The sequence below is a fragment of the Hyla sarda genome, chromosome 4 (genome assembly GCF_029499605.1).
Source record: "Hyla sarda isolate aHylSar1 chromosome 4, aHylSar1.hap1, whole genome shotgun sequence".
In the NCBI taxonomy this organism is placed as follows: domain Eukaryota; kingdom Metazoa; phylum Chordata; class Amphibia; order Anura; family Hylidae; genus Hyla; species Hyla sarda.
This window is the reverse complement of record NC_079192.1, coordinates 184,112,008-184,137,516: the sequence shown is the minus strand read 5'-3', so window position 1 is coordinate 184,137,516 and position 25,509 is coordinate 184,112,008. Positions and strand designations below refer to the sequence as shown.

The following is a 25,509-nucleotide window of genomic DNA, read 5'->3' as shown; positions in this document are numbered from 1 at the left end:
TTTTATTCCAATTTAAATTTAGTAGGAGTCGGAGTCGGTGCATTGTTTGCAGAATCCGACTCCAGGTACCCAAAATTTCGTCCCACTCCGACTCTGACTCCGACTCCACAGCCCTGCTATTTATACAAAACATGGTTGCCAACTTAAAGGGATCTACCCTATAAAACAGTTGAGAAAATACAATTATGCATGATGTGCCAATAGTTCCTACCATGTCTTGTACTCAGCATCCCAATTATTCTATGATCCGAAAAAGAAGTTATGAAATTGTGTGTGCCCAGTGCAGATTAGAGACCAGGGCACAATCCTGCGGGTGCTGAGAAGCCTTCATTTCTCTAAATCAACAGTACTGTACTCTCTCCTGTGTCGGATATGGAGAAGAGCACAGAGAATGATGACGTATACAATCCCTTGCTTGTCAACCATGCCTTGATAGGATTGATTGATTATAAGTAGGACTACATGCATAGTTGTGCCACAGCATCCCAATGACTAGTTGTGCCTACTGTGCATATGACACACACAATTGTATAACTTCTTTGTCTGTACATAGAAGAATCGGGTTGCTGAGTCCTGGGCATGATAGAGCTTATTGGAACATTATGCATAATGTTTTCTAAGGTGTTTTAAAGGGTAAATACTAATTGCTCGTTCTCTTTAATTTAATGGGTACAATGATTGGCCAGACAATACAACCACATTTTTATATAGTAAATCACTTTTACTGGTTGTAAAAAAAACAAAAAAAAAACTGTTATACTGAAAATGCTATCCTCTTGCTGTGCTTGTGTTCAGAGTATTTGGAATAGCATAAACATCCCAATTCTATGTTGTACCAGTTCTCTGGCTATTCTTCAGTTTTGTAATATACTTTTACTTTTATTTACTTATTGTTTGCAAAGTAGAAGCAAATTTCTTGTGTGTAAGTTATTAGTATATAAGTATATATATTTATAAGTATATATAAGTTACTTAACTAGGTTTTACATTCGGTTTTTTATTTTAGTGGTTGAATGAAGAGAGACTTATTCAGAGACTGATAGATCTTATCCATTGCAGTCAGGATGAGGATGTGAGTATCAAAATGTGAAATCTGTATAGTTTTGTGGTGGAAAAGCTTCCAGCTATGTCAGTCTTCATTTACACTGTTCTGATTTTGCATTTGCAGTGTTCTTGCTTGGTGCTGTTTGAACTCATGGCCCTATAAATTTTTTAGCATCATATTTCCAGTAAGGCTAGATTCACATGGCCGTTCTCTCCCATCCCGCTATGCTCCCATTAATGCTGCTAAATGGACCATACTAACAAACGGATGCAAGGGGATGCCATTAAGTGGCATCCTGTTGCATCAGTTTTTAATCCATTTGTATCCTTTATTGGTTGCTCAAACCTCTTCTGAGCATGTTCAGAAGTAATACTGGTTAAAAAACAGATTGAAAAAAAAAATGGATGAAAACAGATGACTTTACAGGCTCGTCCGTTTGCCATAGACTTTAATGTTAAATTTCATATATCTGTTTCTAATCTGTTATTTTTGACAGAGAAAAATTGCGGAAATAGAACCAAACGAGTGCAAACGGGTGACAAAGGACTGTAAAAAATTGGCATCAATGGGATCTATTTACAGCCATTTGCAAAAGGCTTGAATGGATTTGAGAACGGGCATAAATTAACGGGGGCTAACGTTAATGTGAACAACTTTGTCATGACACCTACAAGGCTCTGCTCAGTATATTGTGTTGTCAGTGGGGAGAGGGAAATAAGTTCTAACAGATGCATGTGACAGTAGCTCATCTCCTATGGCAACAAAAGATTTAATACCCAACATTGTTGAAATCATTCTATTTCCTGATATCTGCTGTCGGGGGAGTATGTATACCAGCAAAAGATAATCTGCTGATCGCAGTATGCACAAAAGATAGTCTGCTGATCGCAGTGAAATTTGCTGGCTTGTATGGGCAGGGATGTGGAATTTCTATCGCCCGACGCCCGGGACTAGCAGTTTTGGGCGCCGGGCAGGTGAATTTGTCCGGCCCTTAGCCCGGCTTCGGGCAAGCAGGGCCGGACCTGACAAGTGCGGCGAATCTGCAGTCTGTATGGAGCGGGCTCCCAACTCCTGCCCGCTCCATACTCTGCAGCCTGTGTCCTCTGAAGCAGAGCAGGGGAGATGAGAAGCTGTGTACAGTATTTGTCTTCTCTCCCCTGCTCCGCAGATGTGCGGGGGGAGATGAGGGGGCGTGGCTTCTTGCTCCCCGTGCAGATCTGCGTCCTCTGCCTTCACTCCCCCCAGCTGTAGCTTCGGAGAGCTGAGGGGAGGAGGCGCGTCTGCACGGGGAGATGCATGCGGCCGCTCTGCAGTATGTATGGAGCGGGCTCGGGATTCCTGCCCGCTCCATACTCTGCAGCCCCCGGCTGTTCTCAGTAGCCGGGGGCTGCCGCTAATAGCCAGCATGCGGCGATCGCCGCGGCTGGCTATTAACCCTTTAGATCGCCGCTGTCAAATCTGACAGCGGCGTCTAAAGGGACATGTGAATGCTCCCTGGTGGGCTAGTGGGGTGGATCGCCCCCCCGCAGCGCGATCACAGGGGGGCGATCCACTATAGAGGTAGCCGGAGGACTTACCTCTGCTTCCTCCTTTCCCGGCTCTGTCATTGATAGAGCCTGGCTGGACCAGGCTCTATCAATGGATCACAGAGCTCACAGATTAATAGAGTTCAATAGAACTCTATTACACTTCTAGGAGGAATCATTAGATTCCTCAGACAGATGAATAAAGTGTAAAAAAAAAAAAAAAAAAAGTTTTAATAAAACTTTGAAAGACACATTAACCTAGTGGTCTTCAAACTGTGCCCCTCCAGATGTTAAAAAACTACAGTTCCCAGCATGCCAGGACAGGCGTTGGCTGTCCGGGCATGCTGGGAGTTGTAGTTTTGCAACATCTGGAGGGGCACAGTTTGAAGACCGCTGCATTAACCCCTTCCATGTTAAGAGTTCAAATCACCCCCTTTTCCTATATAAAAACATGCAAACATAATAAAAATAAACATATTTGGTATCACTTCGTGCGTAATTGTACAACCTATTAAAATATAACATTATGTATTCCGTACGGTAAATGTAAAAAAAAATACCAAACCACAGATTTGCAATTTTTATAATATCCCAGAAAAAAAAGTTAAAAAGCGATTAAAAAGTCGGATCAATACCAAAATGGTACCGATACAAAAAACAGATTATGGCGCAAAAAATGAGCCTTCATACAGCCTGGTATGCGGAAAAAAAATAAAGCTACAGGGGTTAAAAAATGGCAATTAAAAAAATTTGAAAACGTTCAGAATTAGTAAAACATGATGTAAACGATACAAATCTGGTATCGCTGTAATCAGGCGCCTAAAGTATAAAACTAACATGTTACCTCAACCACAAGGTAAATGGCGCAGAAAAGAAAAACCACCGAATCTGCTAAATTATCTTTTACTATTTCAATTTCACTTCCCTTAATAAATATATATATATATATATATATATATATATATATATATATATATATATACACCGTATTTATTGGCATATAACACGCACTTTTTAGGCTAAAATTTTTAGCCTAAAGTCTATGTGCGTGTTATACGCCGATACCGCCCCAGGAAAGGCAGGGGGAGAGAGGCCGTCGCTGCCCGCTTCTCTCCCCCTGCCTTCCCTGGGGTCTAGAGCCCTGCTGCCGGCCCTTCTCACCCCCTGGCTATCGGCGCCGCTGCCCGTTCTGTCCCCCTGACTATCGGTACCGGCGCCGATAGCCAGGGGGAGAGAAGGGGCAGCGGCACCCATTGCCGGCGCCACTGCCCTGTTGCCTCCCCCCATCCCCGGTGGCATAATTACCTGGGTCGGGTCCGCGCTGCTGCAGGCCTCCGGCGTGCGTCCTCTTCGTCGTTGCTATGCGCTGCACGGCGCGACGCATGATGTCAGTGCGCCGCGCCGTGCATAGCAACGACGCAGGGGACGCACGCCGGAGGCCTGCAGCAGCGCGGACCCGACCCAGGTAATTATGCCACCGGGGATGGGGGGAGGCAACGGGGCAGCGGCGCCGGCAATGGGTGCCGCTGCCCCTTCTCTCCCCCTGGCTGTCGGCGCCGCTTCTCTCCCCCTGGCTATCGGCGCCGGCAATGGGGCGCCGGTACCGATAGTCAGGGGGACAGAACGGGCAGCGGCGCCGATAGCCAGGGGGAGAGAAGGGCCGGCAGCACGGCTCTAGACCCCAGGAAAGGCAGTGTGAGAGAAGCGGGCAGCGACGGCCTCTCTCCCCCTGCCTTTCCTGGGGATGTATCGGGGTATACACGCGCACACACGCACCCTCATTTTACCATGGATATTTGGGTAAAAAACTTTTTTTACCCAAATATCCTTGGTAAAATGAGGGTGCGTGTTATAGGCCGGTGCGTGGTATACCCCGATAAATACGGTATATATTTTTGGTTCGGAGAATATGTTATTGAAAAATTAAAAGGTATCCTTATAGTAGGTAATTATCATTATAGTAGGTAGTTATCATTATAGTAGGTGGTTATGGCTATTATAGGGCGAGGAGGAAAAAACGAGAGTGTAAAAGCGAAAATTGGCCCGGACAAGTGGATCGTCATGAGGGACAAGTAGATTTTGCTCCATTTTAGTCCCGTGGACAAGTAGTTTTTTATAAAATTTCCACACCCCTGATGGGCATCTTAAGTCAATGCTCACCTGATCAACTGCAGCTAACTCACACTGCACGAACTTAGTTTATCTTGATCTCTCTCAGCATTTTAGCAGAAACCACCTTCTACTACTACCAAGTATGATTAACTCTATTGGCCTTTAAGGGATATTTCCACACTTAAAATAATTGGGTGAGGGTCTGACCATTGGGACCCCCAATGATCACCAAACTGAAATAGAAATGAATCCCACAATGAAAGGAGTGGTCCCATGTGGGACCCAAATATTACCGAGCGCTGAATGGAGCACTGGCCACGCATGTGCTGTATTCAATCAAAACAATCCAAACTTATTGCTCTGATTCTTACTCATCTAAAAACCAGTACTAACTGGTCCTCCATCACCAAATTCTCCCTGCTCCAATTCATCCTGAATGCAACTTAACTTTTCCAGTTGCTGCAATGTGGGATCAAAGTTCTCCACAGTGCTGTACCTCCCTAGATATCCTATGACGTTAAAGGGGTTCTCCCTCATAAGGTGAATTTAGTACTTAACTTACAGCCAGTAAATGACATGCTTAGTAAAGATCCCTGCTTGTCTTGGGGCTAAATGGCTGTGTTCTCAGTCCCCCACAATGCTGCTCCCTAGATTTTGTGAAATGGCTATTTTCTGTTGGAGTTCCCTTCCTTACAACTACAAGTCCCATGATCCCTTGTTTGTAAGTGTAAGGTCACTTCTCTCCCTTCCACACATCAGTCACCCCACCCATTGAAGCACACCTAGGACAATTCCCTGCAGCCCTGTGGAGAATGACTTACCAAGCAGTCACCCTACCGATTGAAGTAGACAGTCTGCTTTCAACACCTGACTAGTGATGTAATGTCAGGGGTGTCACTGCAATCTAGGAAAACCTGAAACGAGTCATTTTGTATGCTGTTAAAAATTAAACATCGGTGTAAAGAACTACACTAACTTTACTGCCCCTGTGGCATAGTCAAATAATAAAAATCCTGAAATACCCCTCTAATTCCTTACATTTACAGTTACTACAGTTATTTTTTTTTTTTACTCTTTTTTTTTTCTTTTTTTTTTTTAGAGAAATCTTTCACATCCCCTTATTTGTCTTCTGTTATTACTGACTTACTTTCCTTTTAACACGCCCTTCTATATTAATTCCCTACATTGAAAAATATTTTGCACCCTTCGCACCTTGGTATTTACGTGTGCCCATATATTGTCTGAATGCCAGGCCAAGCTTTATATGTACTACCCTATTTAGTATAAAAGATGTATTGACTTTAGTATAAAGAACTCACTGTAATGGCAGTGGTGAAGTGGATCCGCTGAACCTGTGTGGATGATGGCGTGGGCCGTACCAGGGAGCATTGTCTAAGGTGCTGCTTTCACCAGTGACCGCCGCAAAGCAGGATGGACTTGCAGCGGCAGGCAGCACCCAGGTCGCTACCCCTAATACGACTCGTACACACAGGCTGCCGAGGTGTAATGAGGTACTGGAAGGATGATGAGAACTCGCAGTCGGGATAGGCTGGAAGGTCAGGACAGGCGGCACTGGAGTGTGGTCAGGGAACGGAGCTGAAGGAACTGGTGCATGTAATAGCAGAACACACAGAAGGTACGCTTTCTCTCAGGCAGCAAGGCACAAAGATTCGGCAAGGGGAAACAGGAAGTGCTGACACTTATAGTGTCAGCGAGCAGCAGTAACCAATTAAGGACATACTGGCCCTTTAAATTGCAGAGAGCCGGCATACGGGCCATAGAGGGTGGTTACACACAAGCCGGTGACCTGGGACAGAGGAGGAAGCAGGAGGTAACGGCCCAGCGTTCGCATGCGAGCGCGCTCTGCGATGCAAACCGCGGCACCGCCAGCAGATTAGGACGGGGCAGGAGAGCGTGGCCAGCGTGTCTGGCCGGAGCGCTAGTTGTAACAGTACCCTATTGGTAGGATTAAGATTTTTTAATAGAAGTAATTTACAAATATGTTTAACTTTCTGCAGCCAGTTGATATATATAAAAAAAAGTTTTGGCCTGGAATACCCCTTTAATGCAATGCATAACCTTGTAAGGACCCAGGAAGCGAGGACCCAACTTGTAGCTGGGAACCTTAAAACGGATATATTTGGCCGAGAGCCAGACCTTGTCGAATCTGAGGGGTCTTCTCTTTTTATCTGCCTGATACTTTATACGGGAGGAGGCGAGAACTAAAGAGCGCCAGGTCACTTGCTAGATGGTCATAAAATCCCGTAATTGGTCATCAACAGCGGGCACTCCAGAAGAGGCAGGAAGAGGAGGACGAGGGTGATTGCTGTAGACTATGAAAAATTGTGAAATTTGTGTAGACTCAGAATCCTTGTGGTTATAAGAGAACTCCGCCCAAGGTAAATGGTTGACCCAGTCGGGCAGAAACAAAATGACTAAGATAGTCTCCAAGGATTTGATTTACTCTCTCCACCTGGCCGTTGGTCTTGGGATGGTAGGCAGAAGAAAAGTCCAGTTTGATTTTAAGATGTGAACAGTGGGTCTGCCACAACTTGGAGACGAACTGAACTCCTCGATCAGAGACAATGTGAATCGGAAGGCCGTGTAGGTGAAAGATATGCTGAAGGAAGTGTTTTGCCAGCTGTGGAGCAGAAGGAAGACCAGGCAGAGGCACGAAATGAGCCATCTTGGAGAAAAGATCAAAAACCACCCAGATAACTGTGTTGTTACAGTAAAGTGGTAGATCGGTGATGAAGTCCATAGCAATGTGAGACCATGGATTTTCCGGAATAGGCAAAGGCTGTAAAAGACCTGCAGGTTTAAGCTGAGGAGTCTTGTCGCAGGCACAGGTAGTATAGGAACGGACAAAATCAGTGACATCGCACACAAGGTTTGGCCACCAGAAATGCCGGATTATTAGTTGTATGGATTTCCATACTCCGGAATGCCCAGCCAGCAAAGAGGAATGTCCCTAGTTTCAACCCTCTGCGTCTAAGTTGAGAAGACACAAAAGACTTCCCCAGAGGAACATGCTGAAGGTTGGCAGGCGCTGCTGAAATCAAACGCTCAGGTGGCACAATAAGCAGTGGAACGGAGTTCAGTCCTACCACATCAGAGGACCTAAAGAGAGCATCGGCTCTGACATTCTTGTCCGTAGGATGAAAATTTATAAAGAAATTAAACCTGGAAAAGAATAGAGACCATCTGGTCTGCCGAGGGCTCAGTCACTGTGCAGACAGGAGATATAAAAGATTCTTGTGATCCATATAGATGCTGACTGAATAAGACGAACCTTCCAATAGATGTCGCCACACTTTTAAAGCAAGGTTAATTGCGAGAAGTCCCCGATCTCCAATAGAATAGTGCCTTTCTGCAGGAGAAAAGGTCTTAGAGAAGAAGCCACAAGTCACTGTTTTACCTTTTGGAAGTCTTTTGAATCTGAACAGCGCCAGCTCCTACAGATGAGGCGTTGACCTCTAGGAAGAAAGGTTTCTCAGGATTGGGTCTTGACAAGACTGGGGCCAAGGCAAATGCCGAATTTAAACGGGAGAAGGCCTCTTTAACCTCAGGAGACACAAATTTGGGATTACAGTTCTTTTTAATAAGAGCCACAATCTGTGCAACCAAAGAAGTAAAGTGTGGAATGAACTGACGCAAATAATTGGCTAACCCCAGAAAGTGTTGTATTGCCCATAGGCTGTAGGTCAAGGTCCATCTGGAGACCTTGGTTGTAAACAATAGAACCAAGAAATGTAAGACTTGACTTCTGATTGTGATTGTCCTGGAGGCCTTGTAGGAAGATGCACCACTAAATTGGGCGAGAAGATCAGAATGTTATCACGGTACACAACAACACATATGAAGAATAGATCACGGAAGATGTCGTTGACAAATTCTTGGAAGACAGCCGGAGCATTACAGAGGCCAAAAGGTATCACAAGGTACTCAAAGTTCCCATCACGGGTATTAAAGGCTGTCTTCCATTAGCCTCCTTTTCGAATTAGGTTGTATGCTCCTCACAGATCCAGCTTGAAGAAGACCTTGGCACCCCATAGAGGAGCAAAGAGTTCCATAATCTAAGGTAGAGGGTAGCGATTCTTGATCGTGATTTTATTTAGTCCCAGATAGTCAATACATGGACCGAGTGACTGCTCCTTCTTTCCCACAAAGAAGAATCCAGCTCTGGCAGGAGAGGTGGACTTCCGGATGAAGCCTTTTTGTAGGTTTTCTTTGATGTATTGAGCCATAGCTTGCGACTCAGGGACAGACAAGGGGCAAATTCTTCCCCAGGAAGGCGTAGTCCCAGGCTGAAGGTCGATTGGACAATCATAGGGACGATGCGGTGGAAGACACACTGCCTGCTTCTCGCAGAACACATCTGAATAATTATGGTAGGGAAGAGGCAGACCCGGCAGGGAAGGAGATTAATAAATAGTCTTTAGCTGAGTAGTCATCAGACAGTGGTTCTGGCAGTAAGGTCCCCAGCGGGTGAACTCACCAGTTTGCCAGTTGAGATGCGGAGCAGTGTGGAATTGCAGCGCACAATTCAGGGATTCTCCGTTGATAGAAGAAATGTACATAGGCTTAACAAGCCGAGTCACTGGGAGACTGTTTGTGTACCAGGGAGGCGTTGATAACGTTTCCAGCAGAACCGGAGTCCAAAAAGGCTACAGCGTGGGAATGATGCCCTGGAAGGAGTATATACTTGGATTGACATGGTCAAGTGAGGAGAGGTAGAATTCACAACTAGCCACGCCTCTCCCATGTGCCCTAGGTGCGAGCGTCTCCCGGATGAGTTGGTCGTATAGAACAGTCTTTGATGAAATGCTCCGGGCTGGCACAATAGAGACACAAGTTTTCATTGCGCTGGCGGGACATCTCCTGCCGGGTTAATCGAGCACGATCCACCTGCATAGCCTCTCTGGCAGAGGGCAAAGAGGATGGTTGAGGTGGACGCTGGAACACGGTTGCCAAACAGGGAAAACGTTGTGTCCGATTAGGTTCATGCTCTAGACGAAGCTCGGAGGCTAGGGTGCTGAATTGAACCACGTAATCACCAACAGAAGATTCCCCTTGGCGTAGGTTCAGTAGTGTAGTCTCGGCTGAGGAGGCCTGTGCAGGTTCTTCAAAGACACAGCGGAATTCCGTAAGGAAGGCCTGCAGATTGGAGGACACCGGATCATTTCTGTCCCAGAGAGGAGTAGCCCAGGTCATGGCTTTTCCAGAAAGAAGAATGACCACAAATGCCACTTTAGCACGCCCGTCGGGAACTATACATCCATAAGTTCCAAATGCATTGAACACTGGGTCACAAACCCTTTACACAATTTAGGGTCGTCTTCATATTTCGGTGGCAGAGACAGTCGTATCTTGGAGCCTACAGAAACCACGGAAGCTGCAGACACTGGAGGAGCCACGGAAGCTGCAGACAATTACCCGCCACCAACACCCAAGGTGACGTACTGACCTTGAGACGATGTGCACAGAGGTGGGTGGGGCCTCTGTCGTGTGGAAGTGGGTATGCAAAAATGAGATTGCAACAGTCTGCTGCTCTCACCCCTTATTTTTCCGTATTCCCGAGGGAGACGGACAACAAAGGCAGTGTAGAGAGTACAAAAAGATGGGGTTTTTGAGAGCGCTACTGTGTGTCGACAGGAGTCAAATGAGACAGAGATATGAGCCAGCACTTACGCAGGACTAACTTTTATTAGAAAAAAGAATTCAAAGGTAAAACAGGACAATGCGTTTCGGCACACACTCGCGCCTTCCTCAGGTCAACCAATCACAATTTTGTGTAGTCCTGGCCGGGATTCCTGCGAAGCTTTGATAAAACATTCTCATTTGTATTCTGTTTCTATTCTAGTTTACACATTGGTTAGGAAACACTGGTTTAGAGTGTCAATGTGCCTCCAGCTGTAGCTAAACTACAACCCCAACCATGCCCGGACAACCTTTGGCTGTTGGGGCATGCTGTTAGTTGTAGCTTTTCAAAAGCTACAGTTGGGAAACACTGCTCTGAACTGTCAAATCTTTTTTTCAATCTTTTTTTATGATTGTTATGCAATGACAAATGTTCAATTTTTGCTGTTCTATAGATAATGTATTAACCTTTTTTTTTCAAGTGGTGCTTGAAAGTTTGTGAACCCTTCTGAATTCACAATATTTTTGCATAAATGTGACCTTAAGCTACATCACATATTTAAGTCCTAAACGTAGATAAAAAGAACAAAATCTAACAAATGAGTCAAAAATATTAGACTTGGTTACTTTTTTATTAAGGAAAATTATCCAATATTACATATTTGTGAGTGGCAAAGGGATATTGGGGGAGATTTATCAAAACCTGTCCAGAGGAAACGTTGCTCAGTTGCCCATAGCAACCAATCAGATCACATCTTTCATTTTGCAGAGGCCTTGTTAAAAAATTAAAGAAGCACGCTGATTGGTTGCTATGGGCAACTCTGCAACTTTTCCTCTGGACAGGTTGTAATAAATCTCCTCCATTATCCTTTGCTTTCAGTATCTGATATGCAATAACTGCACCTAACTGTTTTTGGTAGTCCTGCACATAGGCTTCAAGCCCATTCCGCTGTACAAAACTTTTTAATTTCTGTTATGTTAGTGGGTGCCCTCCCAAACTGCTCACTTTAGGTCCTTCAACAACATTTTTGTTGAATTAGGGTCAGGACTTTGAATTGGCTATTGCAGAGATTGTTTTTCTCTTAGGGTAGGGTCACACATAACTGATCCGCAGTGTATTTTACGCTGCAGATCCGCTGATGACCGACCCTATATTGTGCATCCTGCTTTGTCTGCTCATAGCAACAATCCGCCGATACGAGCAGACACACATGGACATGCGAGTCAGTGCACGCACATGCAGTGAACTCGTATATCACGGTCGCTCCTCCTGCTCCCTGAGCTAGGCCGAGAGCGGCCGCGATGTCTGAGTACACTGCACATGCAAGCGAAGACTCTCACGTCCCTGTTCGTCTGCTCTTAGCAGCAGATTGCTGCTAAGAGCAGACAAAGGAGACACACTATAGGGTCGGTCATCGGTGGATCCACAGCCTAAAATACGCTGCGGATCTGTTATATGTGACCCTAACCTTAAAGTGTTTCCTCCACTTTTTAAGAAAAGAGACCTATCAAAGTTTTGATCAGTTTGGGTCTTAGTGCTTAGAACCTTACTGATTAGAGACACATGACTCTAATTTCTCCTTCAAATGGTCTGTTAAACTTAATTTTACATACTTTTGCCACTAACCTATATGCAATATTTTCCACAATTAGTAAATGACTAAGTCACTTATATTTTTTACTCATTTCTTTGACTTGATTCTCTTTATGTAAATTTAGTGTGAAAATCTAATGTATTTTAAGGTCAAATTTATGCAGTATTAAAGAAAATTCTGAAGGGTTTACGACTATTATATATTACTAATGTATCATCTGGTGGGTATTTAATTTTGTTTTGTTCACTTTTTATTATTTTTATTTTCCAGAGGCAGTCTAATGCATCGCAAACCCTATGTGATCTCATTCGCCTGAGTAGAGATCAGTGCAACCAGATGCAGGAAATACTGGAGGCTGATCCCCTTTTGGTAACGCTTGAATCGTGAGTGCCAGGCATCTCTTACCTATTTCATCAGATTTTGTTTTAAGGTCTTTCTAATAGTTTAATCATTGTAGTTTTTAATTGTGTAGATGATGGTTCTGTGTAATTTGTAAGGATACCTACTTAAAGGGGTACTCGGGATAGCAAAAACTATTTATTATTAATAAGGTGTACAGTCGGAAGGAGGAGAGAGAAAATGGAACTATGGGCATAGGAGTACGGTGAAACAGAGAGCAGTGAATGGTGCAAGAAAGAAACCAGGGGAACTATCAAAATACATTCCGTCATGGGAAATTCTTTCCCCCCCCCCTGGATATCCTCTTTAAGCTTTTATATACTGGTAAAGAGACTTGTTTATGATCATTATATGATGATAAAGATTTTTATTTTATTTGTGGCAGTAAACTCCTTTTCTTATAAATTACTCTTCTGTGTCTTTTGTAGTTGGCCAAAATGGGAGAATTTGACCATTTTGGCTGATTGTCCTTCTACTTATTTGAAATGACCATCGTTGGACTACTGTTTGCCATAAAAGTAATCTGTGATGTTGGATTCTGTTGCTCTAGGTTAAGTGTTACCTTAAAGTGTCAATTCAATTACTCTCCTGCCCGAACTTTAGAGACATAATACGATGCTAGAAAGTAGAGCTGGGCGGTAGAACCAAAAATGTGTATCATGGTTTTTTGTAACCTATGGCGGTTCCACGGTATATAACCGTATTTCTCCCCCCCCCCCCCCCATCATGTGACCCGCGAGCGCTGTCCTGCTCCCCCCCCCCACAAAATTCATTATCAGCCCAGCGCTGCGCTGTCTCAATCGGGGAACTAATCACATGTCACCCGTAAGCGCTGCCTTCCTCGTCCTCCTTTTTCTTGTGGGCACCGGCGCTGGAACTCTGTACTGTACGCTGTATCCTTATGCCCGGGCTTGAAGCAGGGTCACATATGATTAGTTCCCCGATGTGGGGACAGCGCAGCGCTGGGTTGATAATTCATTTATTCCCGAGGGGGAGGGGCCCAACCGGTATTGCGGTATGGGAAAAATTCATATCGTGCAGGACAAAAATGTAGGTATTCGGTATTTATGCTTTGTTTCTGTTTGGCTATGTGCGTTGTTGGCCTTTATAAGTAGTTTTAAAAAGTAACAGTGTGCATTATTTTTTACCTGTAGACAACAGTGTGTAGAGCAACTTTTGCACAACATGTTTAAAGGAGAGCCAACTGAGAGCTGTGTTGTGTGTGGGACTCAGATTTTGCTGACGTTACTGGAAACCAGAAGACCAAGGTTTGTAAATCTTTGATAGTATACAATAAAGCAAGCTTTGGTTGACATCTGTCTTAGTGTGCATTCTGTCACGGTCAAAAACCCATCAATATATTTAAATGTATACTCATGAATTTTTTATTTCCTATATATCCAGTTACAGTAGAATCTCCCAATAGCGGACACAGGCTCAAAAATCTTTCTTAATGACCGAATACTGTACTGTACTCACTTTAGAGTGTACAGTGCATAGTGAAAGTATTCGCCCCCCCTTGAACTTTTTGACCTTTTGCCACATTTCAGGCTTCAAACATAATATATAAAACTAATTTTTGTGAAGAATCAACAACAAGTGGGACACAATCATGAAGTGGAACGAAATTGATTGCATATTTCAAACTTTGTTAACAGATAAAAAACTGAAAAATTGGGCGTGCAAAATTATTCAGCCCCTTTACTTACAGTGCAGCAAACTCTCTCCAGAAGTTCAGTGAGGATCTCTGAATGATCCAATGTTGACCTAAATGACTAATGATGATAAATAGAATCCACCTGTGTGTAATCAAGTCTCCGTATAAATGCACCTGCACTGTATCAGATGTCCGTTTAAAGCGCAGAGAGCATCATGAAGAAAAGGAACACACCAGGCAGGTCCGAGATACAGTTGTGGAAAAGTTTAAAGATGGATTTGGATACAAAAAGATTTCCCAAGGAGCACTGTGCAAGCGATAATATTGAAATGGAAGGAGTAGAGTATCGGACCACTGCAAATCTATGAAGACCTGGCCGTCCCTCTAAACTTTCAGCTCATGCAAGGAGAAGACTGATCAGAGATGCAGCCAAGAGGCCCATGATCACTCTGGATGAACTGCAGAGATCTGCAGCTGAGGTGGGAGACTCTGTCCATAAGACAACAATCATTTGTATACTGCACAAATCTGGCCTTTATGGAAGAGTGGCAAGAAGAAAGTCATTTCTTAAAGATATCCATAAAAAGTGTCGTTTTAACCCCTTAAGCACTCATGACATACCAGTACGTCATGAGTCCGCTCCCGATCTATAACGCGGGGCCTGGCCTCTAACAACGGCCGGGACCCGTGGCTAATAGTGCGCAGCATTGCGCGCTATTAACCCTTTAGACGCGGAGTTCAAAGTTCACTTTAGACGCCGCGTCTAAAGTGAAAGTGAAAGCATGCCGGTTAGCTCAGGGAGCTGTTCGATATAGCCGCGGTGAAATCGCGGCATCCCGAACAGCTTACAGGACAGCCGGAGGGTCCCTACCTGCCTCCTCGCTGTCCGATCGCCGAATGACTGCTCAGTGCCTGAGATCCAGGCATGAGCAGTCAAGCAGCAGAATCATCGATCACTGGTTTCCTATGAGAAACCAGTGATCAATGTGAAAGATCAGTGTGTGCAGTGTTATAGGTCCCTATGGGAGCTATAACACTGCAAAAAAAAAAAAAAAAAGTGAATAAAGATCATTTAACCCCTTCCCTATTAAAAGTTTGAATCTCCCCCCTTTTCCCATAAAAAATAAAAATAAAACTGTGTAAATAAAAATAACCATATGTGATATCGCCGTATGCGGAAATGTCCGAATTATAAAAATATATTGTTAATTAAACCGCACGATCAATGGTGTGCGCGCAAAAAAAATTCCAAAGTCCAAAATAGTGCATTTTTTGGATCAATAAGTCCTATCAATGCAAAAATGGTACTGCTAAAAACTTCAGATTACGGGCAAAAAATTAGCACTCATACCACCCCCATACGCAGAAAAATTAAAAAGTTAAAGGGGTCAGAAGAGGACAATTTCAAACGTATAAATTTTCCTGCATGTAGTTATGATTTTTTCCAGAAGTACGACAAAATCAAACCTATATAAGTAGGGTATCATTTTAATCGTATGGACCTACAGAATAAACATGAGGTGCAATTTTTACCAAAAAATTTACTGTGTAGAAACGGAAGCCCCCAAAAGTTACAAAATGGCGGTTTGATTTTTTTCAATTTTGTCTCTCAATGATTTTTTCTCCCGTTTTGCCATAGATTTTTGGGTAAAATGAATTGGTGGCACAAAAAATAAGCCAGCATATGGATTTTTAGGTGCAAAATTGAAAGAGTGATGATTTTTTAAAGGTAAGGAAGAAAAAATGAAAATGCAAAAACGGAAAAACGCTGAGTCCTGGGAGACACACCAAACATGTGGAAGAAGGTGCTCTGGTCAGATGAAACCAAAATTGAACGTTTTGACAACAATGCAAAACGTTATGTTTGGTGTTAAAGCAACATAGCTCATCACCCGGAAGACACCATCCCCACTGTCAAACATGGTGGTGGAAGCATCATGGTTTGGGCCTGCTTTTCTTCAGCAGGGACAGGGAAGATGGTTAAAATTGATGGGAAGATGGATGGAGCAAAATACAGGACCGTTCTAGAAGAAAACCTGATGGAGTCTGCAAGAGACCTGAGATTGGGACGGAGATTTGTCTTCTAACAAGACAATGATCCAAAACATTAAGCAAAATCTACAATGGAATGGTTCACAAATAAACATATCCAGGTATTAGAATGGCCAAGTCAAAGTCCAGACCTGAATCCAATCGAGAATCTGTGGAAAGAACTGAAAACTGCTGTTTACAAAAGCTCTCCATCCAACCTCACTGAGCTCAAGCTGTTTTGCAAGAAGGAATGGGCAAAAATTTCAGTCTCTCGATGTGCAAAACTGATAGAGACATACCCCAAGCGACTTACAGCTGTAATCACAGCAAAAGGTGGCGCTACAAAGTATTAATTTAAGGGGGCTGAATAATTTTGCATGCCCAATTTTTCAGTTTTTTATTTGTTAAAAAAGTTTGAAATATCCAATAAATTTCATTCCACTTCATGATTGTGTCCCACTTGTTGTTGATTCTTCACAAAAAATTACAGTTTTATATCTTTATGTTTGAAGCCTGAAATGTGGCAAAAGGTCAAAAAGTTCAAGGGGGCTGAATACTTTCACTATGCACTGTAATTATCTATAAAACACGATAAAAAGTAATATTACAGTAGAATCTTCCAGTGACGTTTAATCACCTCCTGTACAATTTCACCCCCCCCCCCCTGCTAGTTTATTTCCCCTCTTGATCCTTCTAATCCCACTTCATTCCTCCCCCTTTGAACCCCCTTTGCCATTTTATTCCCTCTGCCCTGTACCAAATCATCCGCCCTTACTCCTTGTGCCACTTTTCCCCTTCCCTCCTCTCCCTGTTGTTCCTCTTACCTGGCCAGCAGACTTAGGGCAGCGTCTCAGCGGGATTGATGTTCTCCCGACATCACTCGTTAGTGCCCGCAGCCGCCGCCTCTGCTCTCAGTAAGTGCAGCGCAGAGGACATCAGTAGAACCTCAAACCTGTTGAGAGCCCCTGTACCCGAGCCTGCTGGCCAGAAGAACAAACGAGGGAAGGGGAAAAGTGATTTAGCACAAGAAGTAAGGGGGGAATGATTTGGCACAGGGGGATAAAGGGGGAATGAAATGGCACGGGAGGGATGAAATTACACAGTTGGGACGAAATGGCACACATTGTGCAAATTCACCACCCACTCTTTACCACAGAGGGTAATAAAAGGGGAATGAAATGTCACGAGGGGGGGGGGATCAAGAGGAAATGATGCGGCACAGGGGGTAATAAAAGGGGGGGGATGATTTGGCACAGAGGAAATAAAGTGGCATGGGGGGTTAAGAGGCAGGGGGCAAATTATGTGGCCAGCGGACGTACAGAAGAAGGCCTACTGGGAACCCGGGCCTCTTACTGGGGTATTGGCTGTACACCCCCTGACGGCAGCCTTGTGTACAAGGTAAGGCCAGCACATACGCCTGGTTTTCCCCTATTGGGCGGGTTTTGTCCCCTGTTGGGAGTGTTTTGTCCCATATTGGGAGTGTTTTGTCTCCTATATGGTGTGTCTGCGTCCATTATTGGGATTGTCCCCTATTCGTAGGGTGCAAATAAATTAAGTCTTATGGGACTCTGCTGGGGAATAAAACAATGTCCGCTTTTGGGAGGTGTCCACTAAGGGAGATTTTACTGTAGTAGTCCATGTATGCTTATCCAAATGCTCTGGAAAAAAAGTGCCAGTCAAGTAGAATTGGTACATTGTCACTAGTTAAAAGCTCTATTTAGATTTTTGTCAGTTATATTAATGATTATTCTCCTTGTGGAGATTGTGGAGATGCATCTGGTAGGTCTTTAGGGCAGTGCTCCCTGGGAAGACATGCAAAATATCTCTCCTCCTTAAGGAACATCTTTCTAAAGATGAATATCCCGTAAGTCCAGGTCCAACCCTTTAAAGACCACTTTCTAGAGCAGGTTGACTTAGTAGCTGCCTACAATGTAGTTGCAGCTCTCCTTCAGCCCATGGGAACGGCTAATTGGAGGCCAATGGGGATAGTGTTGGAAGTATGCGGGGAGAGGAAGAAAATCTGCAATCTGTAAAACCGTATAGGGGAGGAGGATCAGCTGGCCCCATAAGGAGTAGTAAAATGTTCTCTATCCATGCTTCAGAAAGCATACTGTAATTCTACAGAAGGAGAGGAAGGAGATTAGCACAGTTAATTGACCAATTGACATAATTGTTTAAAACTTCACCTGCAGCAGTCAGTAGGGATGCATTGAAGTCTCCTATGTGTGTACTGTACTGCCTTATGTGTTATGAATCATATAATAAAATCAGGTGGTACAGTCATGGCTGTAAATGTTGGCAATCCTGAAATTTTTTACAGAAAATGATTGCAGCAACACATGTTTTGCTATACACATGTTTATTCTCTTTGTGTGTATTGGAACCAAACCGAAAAAGGGAGGAAAACAAGCAAATTGGACATGATAGCACACCAAACTCCAAAAGTAGGCTGGAAAAAATTATTGGCACCCTTATCTTAATATTTGGTTGCACACCCTTTGGAAAAATATATGAAATCAGTCGCTTCCTATAGCCATCAATAAGCTTCTTACATCTCTCAGCCGGAATGTTGGACCACTCTTCCTTTGCAAACTGCTCCAGGTCTCTCTTATTCGAAGGATGCCTTTTCCCAACAGCAATTTCAAGATCTCTCCACAGGTGTTCAATGGGATTTAGATCTGGACTCATTGCTGGCCACTTCAGAACTCTCCAGCGCTTGCCATTCATTTCTGGGAGCTCTTTGATGTATGTTTGGGGTCATTGTCCCGCTGGATTACCCAAGATCTTGGATGCAAACGCAGCTTTCTGACACTGGGCTGTACAGTGTGACCCAAAATCCGTTGTTAATACTAAGATTTCATGATGCCTTGTACAAATTCAAGGCACCCAGTGCCAGAGGCAGCAAAACAACCCCAAAACATAATTAAACCTCCACCAAATTTCACTGTAGGTACTGTGTTCTTTTCTTTGTAGGCCTCATTCCGATTTCGGTAAACACTCGAATGATGTGCTTTACCAAAAAGCTCTATCTTGGTCTCATCTGTTCACAAGATGTTTTTCCAGAAGAATTTTGGCTTACTCAAGTTCATTTTGGCAAAATGTAGCCTTGCTTTTTTTATGTCTCTGTGTCAGCAGTGGGGTCCTCCTGGGTCTCCTGCCATAGCGTTTCATTTAATTTAAATGTTGACTGATCACTGTGTTCGTGTTGACACTGATGCTCCTTGAGCCTGCAGGACAGCTTGAGTATCTTCGTAACTTGTTTGAGGCTGCTTATCCACCATTCGGACTATCCTGTGTTGACACCTTCCATCAATTGTTGTCTTCTGTCCACTCCCAGGGAGATTAGCTACAGTTCCATGGGTTGCAAACTTCTTGATAATGTTGCGCACTGTGGACAAAGGAAAATCTAGATCTCTGGAGATGGACTTGTAACCTTGAGATTGTTGATATATTTTCACAAATTTGGTTCTCAAGTCCTTAGAAAGTTCTCTTCTCCTCTTTCTGTTGTCCATGCTTAGTGTGGCAGGCACACACAGACACACAATGCAAAAACTAAGTGAACTTCTCTCCTTTTTATCTGCTTTCAGGTGTGATTTTTATATTGTCCACACCTGTTACTTGCCCCAGGTGAGTTTAAAGGAGCATCATATGCTTGAAACAATCTTATTTTTACACAATTTTGAAAGGTTGCCAATAATTTTGTCCAGACCATTTTTGGGGTTTGGTGTGACAGTATGTCCAATTTGCTCTTTTTTTTCCCTCCCTTTTTTTGGTTTGGTTCCAATACACACAAAGGGAATAAACATGTGTATAGCAAAAAATGTGTTACTGCAATCCTTTTCTGTGAGAAATACTTAAAGGGGTACTCTGGTGAAAACATTTTTTCTTTTAAATCAACTGGTGGCAGAAAGTTAAACATATTTGTAAATTACTTCTATTAAAAAATCTTAATCCTTCCAGTACTTATTAGCTGCTGAATGCTACAGAGGAAATTCCTTTCTTTTTGGAACACTGATGACATCACAAGCACAGTGCTCTCTGCTGACATCTCTGTCCTTTTTAGCAACCATGCATAGCAGATGTATGCTAAGGGCAGCATGGTGGCTCAGTGGTTAGCACTTCTGCCTTGCAGCAATAAATAAAGCGTTATTATTATTATTATAATAACGTCAGCAGAGAGAACTGTGCTCGTGATGTCATCAGTGTTCCAAAAAGAAAAGAATTTCCTCTGTAGTATTCAGCAGCTAATAAGTACAGGAAGGATTAAGATTTTTTTAATAGAAGTAATTTACAAATATGTTTAACTTTCTGCCACCAGTTGATTTAAAAGAAAAAAGGTTTTCACCGGATTACCCCTTTAATTTTCTAGAAAAAATTCAGGGGTGCCAACATTTACGGCCATGACTGTATTTTTTATTATAACAGAAACACCATGGAAAAGAAACTGTAAAACCAGCAGTTTTCTGCTCATCTTTCTTCCCACACACAGGAATAAAAAGTAATCAAAACAGTTTTTATTGTACAAAAGTATTGATTCCTAAAAACCAAAAGCTATATAATTTTGTATGTGATATCTTGTTGATATATATGCTTCCATCTTGTGTTCAACTTAAGTATTTATGTGTACTAGGCCATTATACTTCCATCTAGTGGGAAAATGTAGATATTGCCGCGATTTAGTCCCTGTAGTCATGATGTTATCTTGAACTGTTATGTCTATTTTATTTAATATTTATTTATTCTTAATTAATAAATTGTACATCTATTCTTACATGTTTCTTTGTTGCCATTTTATTTATGCAACAATATTCCTATGTTCAAAATTTTAAAGAATATAGAGGAAATTGGTGTGGGTGTCTAAGGATATAATGTGTTTATACATTGTTTTTAATCCACATCCTCCTATTTCTATTTTTGAGAGCTAAAGTTTATTACTTTAGCAAATAAATAGGGGTAGTGAATACATAAAACTTAGCTTTTATTTCTATCGCTAAAAGGTATACCAATATGTGAATGTATTATCAGGAGACTAGTGGCGTAAGTTTATTACTTTACCTTTGTCGTGTATAAATATACGACACTGTAAGAAAAATGGGTTAAGCCACTTTTAGGCTGGGTTCACCCCCTAGGCCCAGATTTATCTGTCTGTCGGACACAAAATTGTGCCTTATTTTTGTCTAATTAGCAACCAATCACTGCTCTGCCTTCATATTTCAAAATGAGCTGTTTTTGGTTGTTATCACATTTTTGCCTTAGACAGATAAATCTGGGCCATAGTATCTTGGTTATTATTGATAGCCAAAACCAGGAGTGAGGCCAAAACACAGAAGAAGGGGAAAATTCTGTATGTAAATCCAGCCTTAGACTCAATAATTAGAGTTTCTGCTGTTGTAATGTACTGTATCTCACCACTTATTTCTTTGTTTTTGTAGCGTGGATCCTCTGTTAGATTCACTTCCTCAGGGATATGAGAGGCCAGGTACAGTGGTCAGTAGCAGTGTTATTCAGGGCATAGAATCACGTCTAAAGGACTTTCACCATCTGCTCCAGCAACCCCCTAAGGTGAGTGTTTTTGCATGTGTTAAATGGGTTATCCTGATTAAAAATACATGTAATATGTAATGGAAAGGGCAGATCAGCAAAAAATGTGAAGTAGGTTTAAAGGGGTACTCCGCTGAAAACATCTTATCCCCTATTGAAAGGAGGGGGTGGGGCGTGACGTCACGAATGCGGAAGCTCCAAGCTTCTGTGTTCCAGATACTGCCGGCCAGGAGATAGCGGGGGTCCCCAGCAGCAGGACCCCCCGAGATCTAACATCTTATCCCCTATCCAAAGGATGATAAGTACACCTTTTAAGTTCTGCCACTGTGTCACTATTTTACTGTGTTGTCATGTGACCAGGACTGCCGTCTTCTCAGCTGTTAGGCTAGGATTCCATTGAGGTTTTTTTCCCCCTAGAAAAAACGTCAGGAAAAACTGCCAGAATAACTGCCACAGCTTTTTCCTGCATTTTGGCAGTTTTTCTGGTGATTATTTCTTTCTGCTGTTTTTCCTGGTGTGTGGAAACTTTGTGGCAGTTTTTCACTGACTTAAGGGTACCACTCTGTGGGTCGTATGCTGAGCTCCCAGTCCACAGAGTGCAAGGAGATAGGGAGTCATGTATAGCATCAATACTCACCTCCCCCGGTCACCAGACTGACAGGACTTCCTGCTCCTATAGCTCCTTTGGGCGGTATACACTATATACAGCAATCTATAGATAGCTGTATATAGCGTATACAGAAGACTAGGTCCGCTTACCTCCCTGATACCCTGTCCCCGCCAGGTCTGTGTAGCTGCACCCCCTAGTTATGATGTCATTGGGGAGGCGGAGCTACAGACGTGAGCCAGGCTGGTAAGGGTGTGTGGCTAAGTTCACATTGCACGTTTTTTATAATGTGAACAGACCCTTCTACCAGTGTCTTCCCAGACAGGGGAGGCTCCAGCTTTTGCTAAACTACAACTCCCAGCATGCCCACACAGCCAAAGGCCTAACCCATTTTTTGTGTAGGCCTTTGGCCTTTGCATTTGTGTATGCAGAGGATTATGGTGGATTCGGAGGACTACTGCGGATTAACTGGTTTTTTGCCTTTTAGTAAAATGACTGATGAGGGCTGTGGGGGAGTGTTTTTTTTTTTTTTTTAATAAAATCATTTTTCTACTGTGTCGTGTTTTTGTTTAAATTGAATTTTCAGGCTTAGTAATGGAAGCCGTCTTATTGACGGAATCCATTACTAAGCCTGGGCTTAGCGTTAGCCCCAAAAACAGCTAGCGCTAACCCCCAATTATTACCCCGGTACCAACTGCCACAGTACCAACAGGCCCTGAGTGTCAAAAATGGTGCTCCTGGGCCTAGGCGGTAACAGGCTGGCGTTATTTAGGCTGGTGAGGTCCTAGCCCACCCTAGTAACGTCATGCTCTTGCAGGTTTGTTAGTATCTGGATGAGAATAAAAATATGGGGAACCCTATGCTTTTAAAAAAAATTAATTTATGGGTGGAAAAAATAATGCATAGGGTTCCCCATATTTTTATTCACAGCCAGATACCAACCAAGCAGCAACAGCCTGACGTTACCAGGGTGGGCGAAGACCATTGTTACTGTCCCTCGCCAGCCTAAATAACGTCAGCCTGTTACTGCCTAGGCCCAGGAGCGCCCTTTTCGATGCTCTTCCTGGCACCTCTGTGATGGTGGGTACCGGGGTAATAATTGGGGGTTAGTGCTAGCTGTTTTTGTGGCTTACGCGAAGCCCCGGCTTAGTAATGGATTCCATTAATAAGACTGCTTCCACTACTAAGCCGGAAAATTCAATAAAAAACAAAACAAAAAAACACGACACAGTGGAAAAATTATTTTATTTTAACCCCCCCCCCCCACAGCCCTTGTTAGCCATTTTATTAAAAGGAAAAATATCCAGTTCATCCAAAGTAGTCCTCCAAATGTGCCGTAATCCTCTGCATACACGGATCTGAAACGAGAAAAAAAAAACACAAAAAAATCGGTTAGGACATTTTTGGTGCTCTCCGCTGGGGAAAGTGCCCATATTGCAATGTCTTCCCAAACAGGGAGCCTCCAATTGTCGCTAAACTAAAACTCCCAGCTTGCCCACACAGCCTTTGGCTGTCTGGGCATGCTGGGGGTTGTAGTTAAGCAACAGCTGGAGTCTTCCTGTCCGGGTAAACACTGGTAGAAGGGTCTGTTCACATAATACAAAACGTCCAATGTGAACAGAGCCTCACACCCTTACCAGCCTGGCTCCTGTCTGTAGCTCCGCCCCCAATGATGGCATCACTGGGGGGCGGAGCTACATGGACCCAGCCGGGACTGGAGGGAGGTAAGGGGACTTCTTCGTCTTCTGTATACACTATATACAGCTATCTATAGATAGCTGTATATAGTGTATACCACTCAAAGGGTTAACCTACACTGTCCACCAGTGCACAGCTCAGCAAGGGGTTAAGTGAGCCAGCAATGTATATACTGTATACACATTGCAGGCTCACTCTAAGTTCTATCTACTCCTCAGCATCAGCTTTTCTCCCGACTCTGTAGCCATGAGCACCGCGGAGTCCCGAAATTCACATCAGGACAATCCTAACAAGTGTCAGTTGTGACACTTGATTTGATCTGTCCTTTACTGCAGGTACTACTGCTCCCAACATGGAGCACACTCTTCTCCATGCTGGGAGCTGTAGTATCTGTACTAATAGACAGATTTCCCAGGTGTCACTTCTGACACCTGTTGCGGTCTGTCTATTAATGCAGGTACTACAGCTCCCAGCATGGATCAGAGTTTGCGGGTGTAGTTGGGAGTAGTAGTACCTGCAGTAAAGGTCAGATCACAGTGGGTGTCACTCCTGACACCTGCTGCAATCCTCTGGTATAAGCTATAGAGATAAGCGTGAGGCAGCCGCACTTGTTCTCTTCACATCACAGATTCGTAAATGCCGCAGAGAGCTGTGAGTGGCCAACACTATCCGATCAATCACAGCTCTCAGCTGAAAATATGAATCTGTGAAGTGAAGAGAACTTCATATCACAGCGGAGTATAGTGTCAGGCAGGGGACCAGACAAGTGTGGCCGGCACCCGCTTCTATAGCTTATACCGGAGGATTGCAGGGGGTGTCAGAAGTGACACCCGCTGCGATCTGTCTATTAGTACAGGTTCCATGCTGGGAGTAGTAATACTACCAAAAAAATCTAAAAAAAAAATTAATAAATAAAAAAACACACATTTTATTAAACACATAATTAAAATACTTTACTAATAAAAATTTTTAAAAATTAAATTACATTAAATGGCCCCTTTCTACAGTTTTTTATATTATTTTATATTGATTTTCAGTTCTCTGCCCACCCACATAAATTGATCCCTGTTTAAAAATTAATAAAAATTTTGTTCATAAACATATAAATTTCGGTAAATACAATTTTTTTCATCACTACTGTATCTTATTTTTTAATGGTACCCTACTAAATTTTACAAAAAAAAGATATCTCCATCACTTTTTGGGATCGCTAAAGTTCAAAAAATAAATAAAAACGCCTGTGAAAACACCAAGATTTTTCCGGAAAAAAAACCTGAATTTGAGGACGTTTTTTAAAACCAGCCTCTGAGCACAAAAGAGCCCGAAAACGCCCAAAGAATAAAAATAAATAAATAAATAAATAAAACGCCAAAAGGAAAAACGCCAAGTGGATCTAGAATTTTCATTTCAATATCGAATTGAAGCGTTGTGCGGCAAAATTGGCGTTTTTATCTGCGTTTATGCATGGAAAACCTCAGTGGGATTCTAGCCTTAGAGATGTTTCGTATATTCAACTTCCATTATGTGCTGAGCTGAGTACGAAACATCACAGATCATGTAACATTTTGTTCCTGCTCCATGACCCCTCCCCCACCAATAACGTTGCATCCACCCACTGATCTTGCATCTTGTATCTTCCCTGCTGCAGAGCTTCACTG

At 43.1% G+C, this 25,509-nt stretch overlaps 1 protein-coding gene across 5 annotated transcripts in view; it reads left to right on the top strand.

Annotated features, from left to right (window-relative positions):
* PPP6R2 (protein phosphatase 6 regulatory subunit 2) overlaps positions 1–25,509 on the top strand; it is a 298,731-nt gene that overhangs the window by 86,164 nt on the left and 187,058 nt on the right. For all 5 annotated transcript variants that reach the window (XM_056573053.1, XM_056573055.1, XM_056573054.1 and 2 more), the window contains exons 6-9: positions 1,007–1,072; positions 12,189–12,301; positions 13,472–13,585; positions 21,438–21,567. In XM_056573053.1, coding sequence (XP_056429028.1) covers positions 1,007–1,072; positions 12,189–12,301; positions 13,472–13,585; positions 21,438–21,567 — 423 coding nt within the window. The remainder of the gene's footprint in view (positions 1–1,006; positions 1,073–12,188; positions 12,302–13,471; positions 13,586–21,437; positions 21,568–25,509) is intronic.